Source organism: Enhydra lutris, unplaced genomic scaffold (genome assembly GCF_002288905.1).
Source record: "Enhydra lutris kenyoni isolate GAN:26980312 unplaced genomic scaffold, ASM228890v2 scaffoldscaffold15, whole genome shotgun sequence".
In the NCBI taxonomy this organism is placed as follows: Eukaryota; Metazoa; Chordata; class Mammalia; order Carnivora; family Mustelidae; genus Enhydra; species Enhydra lutris.
The window spans coordinates 3,679,833-3,694,273 of NW_019154099.1; the positions used below are offsets into that span (position 1 = coordinate 3,679,833).

Consider the following 14,441-nt stretch of genomic DNA (forward strand, 5'->3'; position numbering starts at 1 on the left):
CCAGGCCCAGATTGCTTCACTGGTGAATTCTACTGGATATTTTAAGAGGAACTAGTAACAATTCATCAAATTCCTCCATAAAAACATCTTAGAAGGGAAGATTTCCCAACTTATTCTGTGAGAAGCCAGTATTACCCTGATACTGAAATCAGACAAAGACATTACAAGGAAAGAAAACAGAGATAAAATCTCCTATGAGTATATGCCAAAATCCTCAACAAAATACTAGCAAACCAAATTCACAAACATATAAAAAAGATTATACACCATTATCAAGTAAGACTTATCCTAGATTATTCTGGCTTAAGATCTGAAAATCAATTAAAGTAATACCAATAAGAGAGGAAAAAAAGAACATAACATTATATTAATAGGCACAGAAAATCATTTGACAAAATCCAAAATCATTTGATAAAACACTTAATGCAAGAGAAAGAAAAGGTAACACTCTTTCACTCTCTAAAAATAAACAAACTTCTTGTCTAGCATTAAATATTCACTAGGGAGAAGGAGATTATAAAATATACCATTTTACATACAGAGAAACAAAGATTTGGATGGTAGCAGACTTATCTTCGGAAACAATGGAAGCTAGAATACAATGGAACTTGGCGGGAAAAAGCCAAGCTGCAATTTTTTTAAATTATTTATTTATTTATTTGAACGAGAGAGAGTGAACTAGAGAACACAAGCAGAGGGAAGAGCAGAGAGAGGGAGAGGTGGACTCTGCTGAGCAGGAAGCCTGACTCGGGGCTCAATCCCAGAATTCCAGGACCACGACCTGAGCCAAAGACAATGCTTAACTGACTCAGCCACCCAAGTTCCCCCCAAGCTACAATTTTTTAACTATGAAAATATCTTTTAAAAACAAAGGCAAGGGGCACCTTGGTGGTGCCACCTGGGTGGCTCAGTCAGTTGGGTGGCTGCCTTTGGCTCAGGTCATGATCTGGGAGTCCTGGGATTGAGCCCCATGTTGGGCTCTGCTCAGTAGGGAGTTTGTGCCTCCCTCCACTTCTCTCCCCACCTCATGTGCTTTCTCTCTCTCTGACAAATAAATCTTAAAAAAAAAAAAAAAAAGAAGTAAGTAAACTGAATTGCCCACATCTATTAAAGAAACTGAATTTGTAGTTAAAAACTTTCCCACAAAAAAAAAAAAAAACCCTCAAGGCCATACATATGGCTTTACCAAACATTTAACAAGGAAAAATACAAATACAAATTTTACACAAACTCTACAAAAAAATTAAAGAGAACAAAATATTTCCCAACTCATTCTATAAGGCCAACATTATTCTGTCACAAAATCTAACAAAAATATAAGGGGGAAAAAACAACACTAGAAAAAAACCCATAACCAAAAAGAGAAAACTACATACCCACTATCCCTCATGAATACATATGCAAAAATTCTTAACAAAAGTTTAGCAAATCAAATCCAAAAATATATGAAAGGGATACTGTATCATGATTAAGTTGAATTTACCCAGGATTGGAAAGTTGCTTTAACAGTCAATTTTATTCATCACATCAACAGTCTAAAAAAGGAAAAATATGATCACAATAGATGCAGAAAAAGCATTTCACAAAATCCAACATTTATTTTTGATATAATAAAAAAAAATCTGCAAACTGGGAATAGAAGGAAAATTCCTTAATCTGATAATCTAAGAAAAAAATCTACTTTTAACATTGCACTTACTGGTAAAAGACAGAATGATTTCTCCCTAACAGCAGGAACTCTTCCCACTTCTATTCAACATTGTATTGAAATCTTAGCCGGTGCAACAGGCAAGGAAAAGAAAGCAAAATGTTATAAAGGAAGAAATAAAGCTGTCATTATTCACACATGACATAACTGTACAAATAGGAAATCTATGGAAACTCAAAAATGGGCAAAAAACATAAAAGATAATACACTGATCGTGATAAACAATGGCAAATAAGCACATTTAGAAGACCTTCAGCAACTGTGGACTTTGGGTGACAATGATGTGCCAGAGTCAGTTCAACTGTAACAAATGTAGCACTCTTGTGACAATGTTCATAATGGAAAAGGTTAAGCATGTGTAGAACAAGGGGTATATAGGAACTCTCTGTACCTTCTGCTCAATTTTGTTGTGAACCTAAAACTATTCTAAAAAGAAAAGTCTATTTTAAAAATATTTCATGTAATTAGCAATCAGAAAAATGTAAATTAAAATCACACTGAAATATCACTACATACCAAGAAGAATGGCCAATTTAAAAAAATAGTACCGGGGTGCCTGGGTGGCTCAGTGGGTTAAAGCCTCTGCCTTTGGCTCAGGTCATGATCCCAGGTTCCTGGGATAGAGCCCCGCATCAGTCTCTCTGCTCAGCGGGGAGCTTGCCTCCCTTCCTCTCTCTCTCTGCCTGTCTTTCTGCCTACCTGTGATCTCCGTCAAATAAATAAATAAAATCTTTAAAAAAAAAAAAGATAGAAAAATAAAAAAATAGTACCACCACCAAAAGTGGGCAAAGACATAAGGAAACTAAATCACCATATATTGATGGTAGGAATATAAAATGGTACAGCTGGAACAAAGTTTGGCAGCTCTTACAAAATTAAACACATATGGACCATACCATATGACCAGCAATTGCACTCCCCCAGAAAAGTGAAAACTGATATCTACACAAAAACCTATACGCAAATGTTCACAGCAGCTGTATTCCTAACAGCTAAAACCTAGGAATGAGGCAGACATCTTTCAATGGGTGAAAGGTTAAACAAACTGGTCCAGTCATGCCATGGAATACTACTGAACAAAAACAACAAAATGCAATGGGCTGACTTGTGGCCCCTGCCCAACTCCTGAAAACTCATATGCTGAAGTCCTAACCCTAAGTACCCAAGAATGCGACTGTTTTGGAAGATAGGGCCTCACAGAGGAACAATACATTAAAATGAAGACATTTGGTAAGCCTTAATCCAACCTGATTAGTGTCCTTATAAGAACAGGAAACTTGGACACACACACACACACACACACACACACACACACACACGCACGCACACCCCACCAGGGATATGTGCACATAGGATAAGCATTCCAGAATGCAAGGAGAAGGCAGCAATCTGCAAGCCAAACAGAGAAGTCCCAAAAGAAACTAAATCTGCTGACATCTCAACTTGGACCTTCTAGTCTCCAGAAACTTGACAAAATGTATTTCTGTTGTTTAAGCCACCCAGTCTGTAGTATTTTGTTATGGCAGCCCTATCAAACTAATATACTGATAACAATTTCACTCCAGGGAATTTACTCTGAGTGAAAAAAGCCAATCCCAAAGGTTAAATACTGTAAAATCCCACTTAGATAACATTCTTGAAATTATAAAAGATGTCACATTATTATTAAGTAATGATCTTATTAAATATGTATAGACAACCTGGTCTACTGGTACTGTCTACATAATATTTGGAATGATGATTACAATCATTGGTCATCTTTGGGGGATCTTACAAAACAAATGTGTTCGTTTAAAAACTAGCCAATAAAAGCAAAGCATAAAGCACTTATCCTTCCTTTCCTGAATGAACTATACTTTAGAATAAGAACAGTTAATGAAGAGAAGTTTCTCTTTACAGAATTACAACTAATAATTAAAAGAGGAATGATAAAGTATCATAGTACCATTTAGCAACCCCTATGGATTCAGTCAATGGTCATCAATAGTTGCTTATAACAAAAAAAGAGACATAACAAGATACATGCATCCCAATGGGCATTCACAAAAATATCTCTAAAATATTTCTTCCAGAAAATATCAAACCAGGATCTGATCAGGCCTCTGGCCTGATCTATTTCCAGAAAATACAGAGAATCAGACAAATATTTAAACAATGAAGAAGACACAATCTGCAAAATAAACACTGTAGGAAATTCTACAGAATAAACCATCCAGTTTCTTCAACAAATAAATTGTAAGAAAAGAAAGGGATGGGGGACAGAAGAAGAAGATAAAATCTATAGATTAAGAGATTTAAGACACAAGTCAACCAATTACAATATATGAGCCTTATTTGAATCCTGATTAGAACATGTGAAAAAAAAGTTCATGAAGTAATTGAAAAATTTTGAATATGGGATATTTGTTAATAACAAATTGTCATTGGGGACACCTCGGTGGCTCTGTCGGTTAAGCATCTGACTCTTGATTTTGGCTCAGGTCATGAACTCAGGGTTGTAACATTGAGCCCAGCAGCAGGCTATGCACTGAGTGTGGAGCCTGCTTAAGATTCTCACTCTCCCTCTTCCTTTGTCCACCCTCCTCATGCATGTACACACACTCTCTCTCTCTCAAAAAAAAAAAAAAATTATTTAAAATAAAATATTCTGTTTTTTGGGACACCTGGGTGGCTCAGTTGGTTAAGCGGCTGCCTTCGGCTCAGGTCATGATCCCAGCGTCCTGGGATCGAGTCCCACATCGGGCTCCTTGCTCAGCCTGCTTCTCCCTCTGCCTCTGCCTACCACTCTGTCTGCCTGTGCTCATGCTCTCTCTCTCTCTAACAAATAAATAAATAAAATCTTTAAAAAAAATATTCTGTTTTTTAAGGTTATTAAAAGAACCTTATGCAAAGGAGACGTTATTTGCAAAAGAAGAACTTCAGCCCTGCATGAAGAACCCTGCATGAAGCGGTGTCATATGTCTGTGGCACTGTGTAACCTACACGGAATGCCTAGTGTTACTCCAATTCCAAATGATTCCTTTCAACTATCTTCCTAAACATAATGACCCATGTCACAAAAACAAATGCTTCTATCAAGGGCAATATATTTCAAAGTTCTTGAATATATAAACACACACAAAAAACCCTAAGAGGCTGACATTCAGACATCATTTCTGCTTTATAGATAAGCAAACTGAGACTTGGAGAATTAACAAATTTACCTAAAATCCTATAGCTAAAATGCAACTAGTATCATCAAAAGTTTCCTGTCTCCAGGTCCAAGGCCTTTTCCATTCTACCATACAGTCATTTAAGATGCACAAAGAAAACCAAAATTTTAACAACTGATTCATTGTAAGTCACAACATGAACAGCACTCCTGGACAATTTCTTAATGGAAATTCCCTATTTATATCCTATATGCAGTATGAATAGCATCTAATCTAATGACAGCAATTACATATTACACACTTATTAAACATTTATACAAAAAGGAAAAAACACTTTTCCAGACAAAACACCACAGACCTTTCCTTAAATTTTAGAAAAATTACCACATCAGAATCATTACACACACATTTATAAATTTAACTATTTTCAAGGTTGCTTTGGCTATTTGGGGCCTTTTGTGGTTCCATACAAATTTAGGGATTGTTTGTTCTAAGCTCTGTGAAAAATGCTGTTAGTATTTTTATATGAATTGCATTAAATGTGTAAATTGTTTTGGGTAGTAAAGACATTTTAACGATATTTGTTCTTCCAATCCAAAAGAATGGAATGTCTTTCCATTTCTTGGGGTCATCTTTCTTTCATGAGTGTTTTATAGTTTTCAGAATACAGGTCTTTCACCTCTTTGGTTAGGTTCACTCTTGGGTATTGTTTTTGGTGCAATTGTAAATGGAACTGATTCCTTAATTTCTCTTTCTGCTGTTTCATTACTGGTGTATAGAAATGCAACAGATCTCTGTAGGTTGATTTTGTATCATGAGACTCTACTGAATTCATGTTTTAGTTCTAGCAGTTTTGTGGTAGTCTTTCAGGTTTTCTACATAGAATATCATGTCATCTGTGAATACTGAAAGTTTTACTTCTTCCTTCCTGATTTGGATGACTTTTATTTCTGTTGTCTGATAGCTTTGGCTAGGACTTCTAGTACTATGTTAAATAACAGTGGTGAGAGTGAACATCCCTGTCTCTTTCCTGACCATAGAGGAAAAGCTGTTTTCCCCACTGAGGATGATATTAGCTGTGGGTTTTTCTTATATTGCCTTGATTATGTTGAGGTTATGTTCCCTCTAGCCCTACTTTGTTGAGGGTTTTTATCATGAATGGATATTGTACTTTGTAAAATGGTTTTTTTCACCTATTGAAATGACCATATAGTTTTTATTCTGTCTTAAAAAGCAAAGCTGGAGGCATCACAATTCCAGATTTCAAGTTATATTACAAAGCTGTAGTGATCAAAACAGTATGGTACCAGCATGAAAATAGGCACAAAAATCAAGGGAACAGAATAAAAAACCAAGGAATTAACCCACAACTATATAGTCAGTCATCTTTAACAAAGCAGGAAAGAATATCCAATGTGGAAGTAGTCTCTTCAACAAATGGTCTTGAAAAAACTGGACAGCAACATGCCAAGGATGAAACAGGACCACTTTCTTATACTAAACACGAAAATCAATTCTAAATGGATTAGAGACCAAAATACGAGATCTGAAACCATAAAATCCTAGAATAGAATGCAGACAGTAACATCTTTGACACTGACCATAGCAACTTCTTTCTAGATGTCTCCTGAGACAAGGGAAGCAAAAGCAAAAATAAACAACCGGGACTTGATTAAAATAAAAAGTTTCTACAAGCAAAGGAAACATAAAACTAAAAGGCAACCTATGAAATGGGAGAAGTTATTTGCAAATGACATATTAGATAAAGGGTTAGTATCCAAAATATATGAAGAACTTATAAACACTCCAAAAAACAGATAACCCAATTAAAAAATGGGCAGAAGACATGCATAGACATTTTTCCAAAGAAGACATACAGATGGTCAACAGATACATGAAAGGATGCTCAACATCACCCATCATCAAGGAAATACACATTAAACCTACAATGAGGTATCACCTCACATCCGTCGGAATGGCTAAAATCAACAACACAAGAAATAACAGGCATTGGAGACAATGTAGAGAAAGGGGAACCCTCTTGCACTGTTTGTGAAAACACCAGCTGGTGCAGCTACTCTGGAAAACAGCATAGAGGTTACTCAAAAAGTTAAAAATAGAACTACCCTATGATCCAGTAATTGCACTACTAGGTATTTACCCAAAGAATACAAAAATACTAATTCAAAGGGATACCCCAATGTTTATAACAGTATTATCTATAATAGCCAAATTATGGAAACAGCTCAAGTATCCACTGACTGATGAGCAGATAAAGAAGGTGTGGACTATATACAATAGAATATTATTCAGTCATAAAAAAAGAATGAAATCTCACCATTTGCAATGACATGATGGAACTAGAGGGTATTATGCTAAGGAAAGTAAGTCAGTCAGAGAAAGATAAATACCATGTGATTTCACTCATATGAAATTTAAGAAACAAAACAAATGATCACAGGGGAAAAAGGAAAGAGAGACAAACCAAGAAAAATAATTTTAACTATAGGGAACAGAGTGATGGTTACCAGATGGGGGGATGGGAGATACAGGTGATGGGGATTAAGGAGGGCACTTGCTGTGATGAGGACCAGTGTTGTACATGCTGAATCACTACACTGTACACCTGAAACTAGTATTACACTGTATATTAACCAACTAACAGGAATTTAAGTAACTTTTAAAAATTCAAGGATTTTAACTGATTCTCAAGTTCTCCTAAAAATTACATTAATATAAAGTTTTCCAGGGTAGTTCTTAAGTCAAATTATTCTAGTTATATGATCTAATATAGACATTCATTTACACTAATAAGTGCTTTATGTGCATGAAGTTATTTAATCCACACTATTAATTCCAAGATCCAGAAATTACTGTTAGTCATTTTTACAAATAATGAAACTGAGGCTTGGAGATTTTAGGTAACTTGTTCAAGATCAGGAAGCTAGTAAATGGTAAACTAAGACCTGAGTCAGTCTAGTCTGATGACAAATCCTTGTTCTTAACCCACCCTCTATTCCAATAAACATCATCTACTTTCAGTTGTCAAAAAGAGTTACCTTAGTTACTATATTTCTCTTCTTGTTTAAAAGAAGATAGCCAACTATTATCTAGAAGAGCTAGAATGGAATAGCTGCATCAGAAATGAGTTCATTTTGTCATAGCATTCACTTCTCTGCACAAGCTGTCACATTCTCCCTTAGGAATGATTGTATAATCAGAGGTTAAATTCTCAGGCCAATCCTCAAAAACTTAAATATCACTTAAAATAATATTTCTAGATAAACATCTGGTAATTATAACAGGACAATACCATATCCTGCAAAAAATAGGTACCCAATATCCCAAAGGTAACATGTAATTCCTTCCTTTTCTTCCTCCAGCACACAACCAAGAATGAATTCACATCCCCTAGTCCCATCATGAGCTCCATTAGGAAATAAGATTTAAACTGTGCCAGTACCTATGGAAGGTAAGGACAAAGCCAGGATAAAAGCATAGAATAAGAAAGTAGTAACATTTATTCATACTTGTAGTCAAGTCTGAAGGCTTAAATGGTCTCCACAACCAAGGAAAACTATACATTATCGTTCAGTATAATTCAGTATAATATAAAAACATAATACATACTATTATATAATACTATATGTTAATATACTATATATAATATAATTCAGTATAATATATAGTTCAGTATAATATAAATTATAGTTCAGTACAAAAACAGTTTTGTATTACTCAGCCTGGAACCCTAACTACCATATTGTACTTAGAAAGAGATCGGGAACATAACCAACTCATAAATTGGAAACTACCCGGGGCGCCTGGGTGGCTTAGTGGGTTAAAGCCTCTGCCTTCAGCTCAGGTCATGATCCCAGGGTCCTGGGATCGAGCCCCGCGTCGGGCTCTCTGCTCAGCAGGGAGCCTGCTTCCCCCTCTCTCTCTGCCTGCCTCTCTGCCTACTTGTGATCTCTGTCTCTCAAATAAATAATAAATAAATAAATAAATTGGAAACTACCCATATTCACCAACACTCTCTATAAACTACAACTCCTTCCCAACTTTCTGAAAACTAAAAGCCTAGCATCTGTGAGCAAGAGGTGAAGGAGCTATGACTCCCTCTAACTGCATATGCACAAAAACAGGTCTGAACACGAAGTACCCAAATCAGTGGAAGTATACATTAGATACTTTGGGAAGATAATACCAAAGTCATTTATCCAAGATCCTTCAGTATTCCTCTCTTTTTAAGTAAGGAGTTCGAGATTATGTTCAGGCCTTTGAAATTGGATTCATTTTCTCTTTTTTATTACCAGAGTCTATGTACTGAATGCTTGTGCCCCCAAAATGCATATGCTTAAAACCTAATGCCCATTGTAAAGGTATTAGGAGTTGTGGCCTTTAGGAAGTGATCAGGTCCTAAGGGCTCTGTCCTCATGAATGGGACTGGTGTCCTTATAAAAGAGGCCTGAGAAAGCTTCCACCCCTTCCAACTTGTAAAGCTAACGACAAGATGCTACCTATGAAGGAGGAAGCGAGCCCTCACAGAGATACAGAATCTGCCAGCACCATGATCTTGGACTTTCCAGCCCCCTGAACTGTACGAAATAAACTTCTGTTGTTTATAAGCCACCCAGTCTGGTATTTTGTTAAAACAGCCCAAATGGACTAAGATGCCAGAATTTTTTTAATGGTTTTAAACATTTTCATGGGAGGTACATTAACATATTTTGCTGTATTAATCTGATCAGTAAAAACAGACAGACATGTACAATAGTATAGTGCTAATGTTAATAAGAAAGTAAATTTATTAAAAGTGTCTGTCTGGAGTGCAATTTAACAATAATTACCAAAAGATTTATAAATGTTCATAGCTGTTGACTCAATAATTCAGCTTGTAAAAATGTATTCCAAAAATCAGATTCATTCATTAATTTATTTAACAAACTATCAAGGATTTACCTTGTGCCAGGCATTATTCTTATGAATAGAGATGTTTATCACATCATTTTATAGTGTCAAAAAGTTGTGGTGAAAAAAATGTCCAATAATAGTAAGATTTTTAGCAAATTAAAATATAGCTAATGTATAAAATATTATAGTACCATTGGAAACATTATCAAATACCAAAAAAATTTAGTAACATAATAAAATTCTCATGATATGTTAAAAAAATTTAAAACAAGATACAAAATTATTACATGTAACTATAGTTACATGTAGTTACACGTATGATCCCAAATCTGTGTTTTAAATGACTCAGCCAGGGACCTTGATCGAGTTACCTAACCTCACTCTATTTCAGTATCTTCTAAAAAATAATCAAGATTTTACATTTTACATGTAAAATAAAGACTTTTTGTTTCATATCTCAATGGATTGTTGAATGAGTTATTTGTTAAGTTCTTATAATATCCCCCAGTACATATAAAGCCCTAGTAATTATTTGCTGGTGTTAGTAGTAGTAATATTACATATACACACATATACTTATGTAAAGAAAAAAAGGAAAGAAATGTATCAAATGCTATCAAAGATTCTACATTCTAACAAAACTAATTCTGAAACAATCAGGAATTTTAAACACTACATATTATAAGATATTAAAAATTATAAGGTATGGCTTTGTCTTTTAAAAAGTCTTTGTATCCGAGTGAAGGATGTATGAATAAAATATGATAGCTAAGATTTGCTTTAAAATACTTTGGGGGCACCTGTGTGGCTCACTGGGTTAAAGCTTCTGTCTTCAGCTCAGGTCATGATCCTGGGTTCCTGGGATCGAGCCCCACATCCTGCTCTCTGCTCAGTGGGGAGCCAGCTTCCCTTCCTCTCTCTCTGCCTGCCTCTCTGCTTACTTGTGATCTCTGTCTGTCAAATTAATAAATAAATTAAAAAAAAACTTTAAAATACTTTGGGGGGGGTTTACATGTGGAGATTTAAAAAAATTTGTAATGCTATCAGATGTACATTATTTACCTCTAGGTAACAAAATTATTATTTGCTTTTCTTTTCTTTATGTTTTTCTATTTTTCAAATTATCTAGAGTGATTCAAAATTATTTTTTAAATGAGAAAATTTGGAGGGCGCCTGGGTGGCTCCGTTGATTGAGCATCCAACTCTTGGGTTTTGGCTCAGGTCATGATCTCAGGGTCCTCAGACTGAGCCCTGTATTGGGCTCTGTGCTCAGCAGAGTTTGCTTAAGATTCTCCGTCTGTCTCACCCTCTGCCCCTCCCTGTGCTCAGGCTCTTTCTCTCTCTCCCTCTAACATAATTAATTTTTAAAAAAATTCTTTAAAAAAAAAAGAGAAAACTTTTTTTCAAAAAATGTTAAAGAAATCCTTACCAATACTCCATCCACAGATGAAACTTTCTCCCAAGTTAACCAAGCTCTTTCTTTGACATGATCTGGTATCTTTAATTTCTGACATAATGCGGTAAAATCAGGTTCTTCGGTTTCTTCCAACACGAGACTACCAGATAAAAATAGACATGTAATAGGGATAGACTTACAAATCAAACTGATTAAACATTTCTTTCAATGGTTTGTGTATAACAGTGCTGTCCTGAAAAAAGCATCAATAAATACTTTAAAATCTTATTTATCTTTGAAAAAATTACAGGTAGAATTTAAACATGTTTATCTTTTTCAAAGTCTTTCCAACAAAAATACAACACAGTGAAAGATGTTTGCTGGCCTGGTGAATCACATACAATTCAGAACAGCAAAATAGCTTTGTAAAAGTATGATAGCTAAAGCTGTATAGGAAAATTGAGATTACAATAACAGCAAAAAGAAGAAAGCCCGTATATAACATTACAGATTCAATTTAGTATTAGTGAGTTTGCTAAAATGCAGTCTACAACTTATCAATGTCTCACATGATGATTAACTTAATATAAATTACTGCTATGTTTATATCAGATTTTTCCCTTTGATCCTCCTTATCCAGGACAAGTAGTCAATAATTTCTTGTTGGCTAGTTCTTTTTCATTCACTTAATGTCTATTTCACACCTAATAGTAATAATATGAGGAATACTGAGTAATTTTTCAGTATTTACTCTGACCCTGTCTGTACAAAGTACCTTAGATGCATAGTTTCAGTGAAATCCGTACATCAGCCTATTAGATAAGTACTCTTATTATCCTTGTTTTACAGATAAGTACCAAATCAGAGAAGCTTAAGTACTCACTCGAGGTCATGGCCAGTAAGTGGGAAACCCAACAATTTAACTCCATAATCCATGCCCTTGACCACTATTGCAGACTGCCAACCCTCCTTCAAAATATAATTAACTTTTGATTATGTCAACAATGAAGGTGAAATGCTGTTCCTAGTGAAGGTTTTCCTTCCAACTTCACCACTTAGACCAGATACAATGCAAAAGAAAAAAGATCTCAGCTGTCAAGGTAGAAACACACTCTGTCATTGAAAGTGCAGGTGGAGTGGGCCCTGAATCCATCCCTAAGCAAGTGCTAGGCTTCGGATCACCAGGCACTAGTTTTTACCCTTGCTAAGCAGCTAATCTACAGAGTTCAATTGCCCATACTAGTGAAACCTTTTGTGGGTATGGATAATCAAGAGTAGAGTGTATCTCGTATGGTTTTTGACCTACAGGAGATTTTTTGATAGTTCCATCATTTACAAGTATATAACATAATGTTGGGGTGGGGAAGAAAGGCATTCTTTTCTCAGGTGACGGCCAAAATTTCAGTATTTCTGGTTACCTTATAATTGGGTAACGTGGAATTCTTCAGAGTAGATTTAGTGCTTTTTCCAAATGAAAACTTTCAAGCATTGGATACATCAGAGTTTAATCAGAAATTAAATTTGTCTTCTCCCAGAACATACTAGACTTTTTTTTTTTTTAGTGAGTGTGATTTTTAACTAACCCACAAGACAACCCATTTAAATATATGTATTTTTAATAGCCTTTCACAGGCCATCCCAAAGACCATTCCAATTTTTTACAATTTGTCTGAACTCTGTTAGTGTCTGGCAAGTTGAAATAACAGGGCTTGGTAATGGGCTAGAACAGGGGAGGAAGTGATGAGGGACAGAAATGAATCCCATTTCCCTGAAATCAATATGTAGTCTCAAAGTAGAACCCAGTGCGGACAACAATAATGGCAATCATACTCTTTTAATCTTAGCTTCTTAACCATAAAAAGTATCGCAATCAAGAAAAATAGAATGTTGCAATGGAATAAATACCCCCTTGTCATGTTCTACTGCATTATCATGGACTCGCCTAAATTTAGATACCGGGGTGGGGGGGGGGGAGTTTCATGTGAGCACAAGACCATCACTAACTTTGTACCCAAACAAAACAAAACGAGAGGACACAGAGTTGTTTCCTGGCTCAAAGGCGAAATGAAAGCAAAAATGAAAAATGCTGAAGATTAATAATATAAAAGAGTTTTATACAATGGGAATAAAAAAAGTTGAGAAACTTTAAGTTACAAAACTTTTTCCCATACACCAGTTCCTCTCAAAAGTTACGTTCCTCCAGTAACTACGGATGGTTCTGAATCCCCAAAGCACTGTTAAAAGGGAGCGCCACAAAACACCTCAGCCGAATACCCTGGGGGCAACTGACACGCAGGACCCTGCACTTCACGTCCGATGGCTTTCCTGGCTGGCCTCTCTCAGCCCCGGGCTTCGGATGCAGTGCACGCCCAGAGGAAAACACTTTCAGCTGTTGCATCGCAGTAGACCAAAACAGAAAGTCAAACGGCCACCGAAAAACTACAGATCTCAACAGGAGACAAACTCTCCATCAGACACTAGTCAGTCATTTTTCTTTTTTTGCCTTTGATGGGGCCTCGAAATCACCCGCCGCCTGCAAGCCTTTCCGCCTAGAGGAGGAAAGGCGGCACCTGTCACTTTGCTCAGGGACCCGAGCCCCACCCGCCCGACACCTGTCAAGCGGGAGCCCAGACCCTTCCCGGCTTCCCTCCCCTCGCTCCCGGACCCAGACCCCTGTCACCCTCCTCCAGGCGCTCCGCGGTGGTGGGGGACACGGGAGCACCCCCCTCCCGCTCGGACGCGGCCGCGGGCGGAGACGCGCCCCCGCCTAGACGCCGGGGCGCCAGCCCGGACGCACTCTCCGGGCGCCCTTCTCTAGCCGCGGCCGCCGGGGTTCTGCTCGCTCACCTGGGCAGAGGCAGGTCCTCGGGGCCACTGTCCTGCTCGGGGTCCTCCTCAGGAGGAGGCGGCGGCGGCGGCGGTGGGGGTTCGGCGGCCGCTGCTGCTGCTGCGGCGGCGGCGGCGGCGGCGGCGGCGGCTGCTGCTGCTGCTCTCCGGGGGGTTTTGGGCGGCATGACTCCCCCCCAGGGCAGGAGCCAGTGACTGGTGGCGAAGGGCCGGGAAAGGAGGACGCGCGCACGTCGGGGCACGCCCCGTCCTCTCCCGACTCCCGTTACAAAAATAATTTGAACGTCCCCTGAGAAAAACCGGACGAGCCCTCCCCCGCCCGGCAACCGAGAGCCGCGTCCAACCGCGGGAAAACGTCACTTCCGCCCCCGGCGTCACGTCCGCGAAGCTCCCGGGCCCGCCGGCGTCGGGAGGGAACCGGGGC

General features: G+C 37.7%; 1 protein-coding gene across 1 annotated transcript in view; it reads right to left on the bottom strand.

Annotated features, from left to right (window-relative positions):
- The window catches only part of LOC111146911 (RB transcriptional corepressor 1), a 157,200-nt gene extending 143,001 nt beyond the window's left edge, over positions 1 to 14,199 (bottom strand). Inside the window, exons 1-2 of the mRNA XM_022502668.1 lie at positions 14,018 to 14,199; positions 11,204 to 11,330 (exon numbers count right to left, since the gene is read on the bottom strand). Of these exons, the coding sequence (XP_022358376.1) occupies positions 11,204 to 11,330; positions 14,018 to 14,184 (294 nt within the window). The 5' untranslated portion in view covers positions 14,185 to 14,199. The remainder of the gene's footprint in view (positions 1 to 11,203; positions 11,331 to 14,017) is intronic.
- Positions 14,200 to 14,441: the final 242 nt, after the last annotated feature.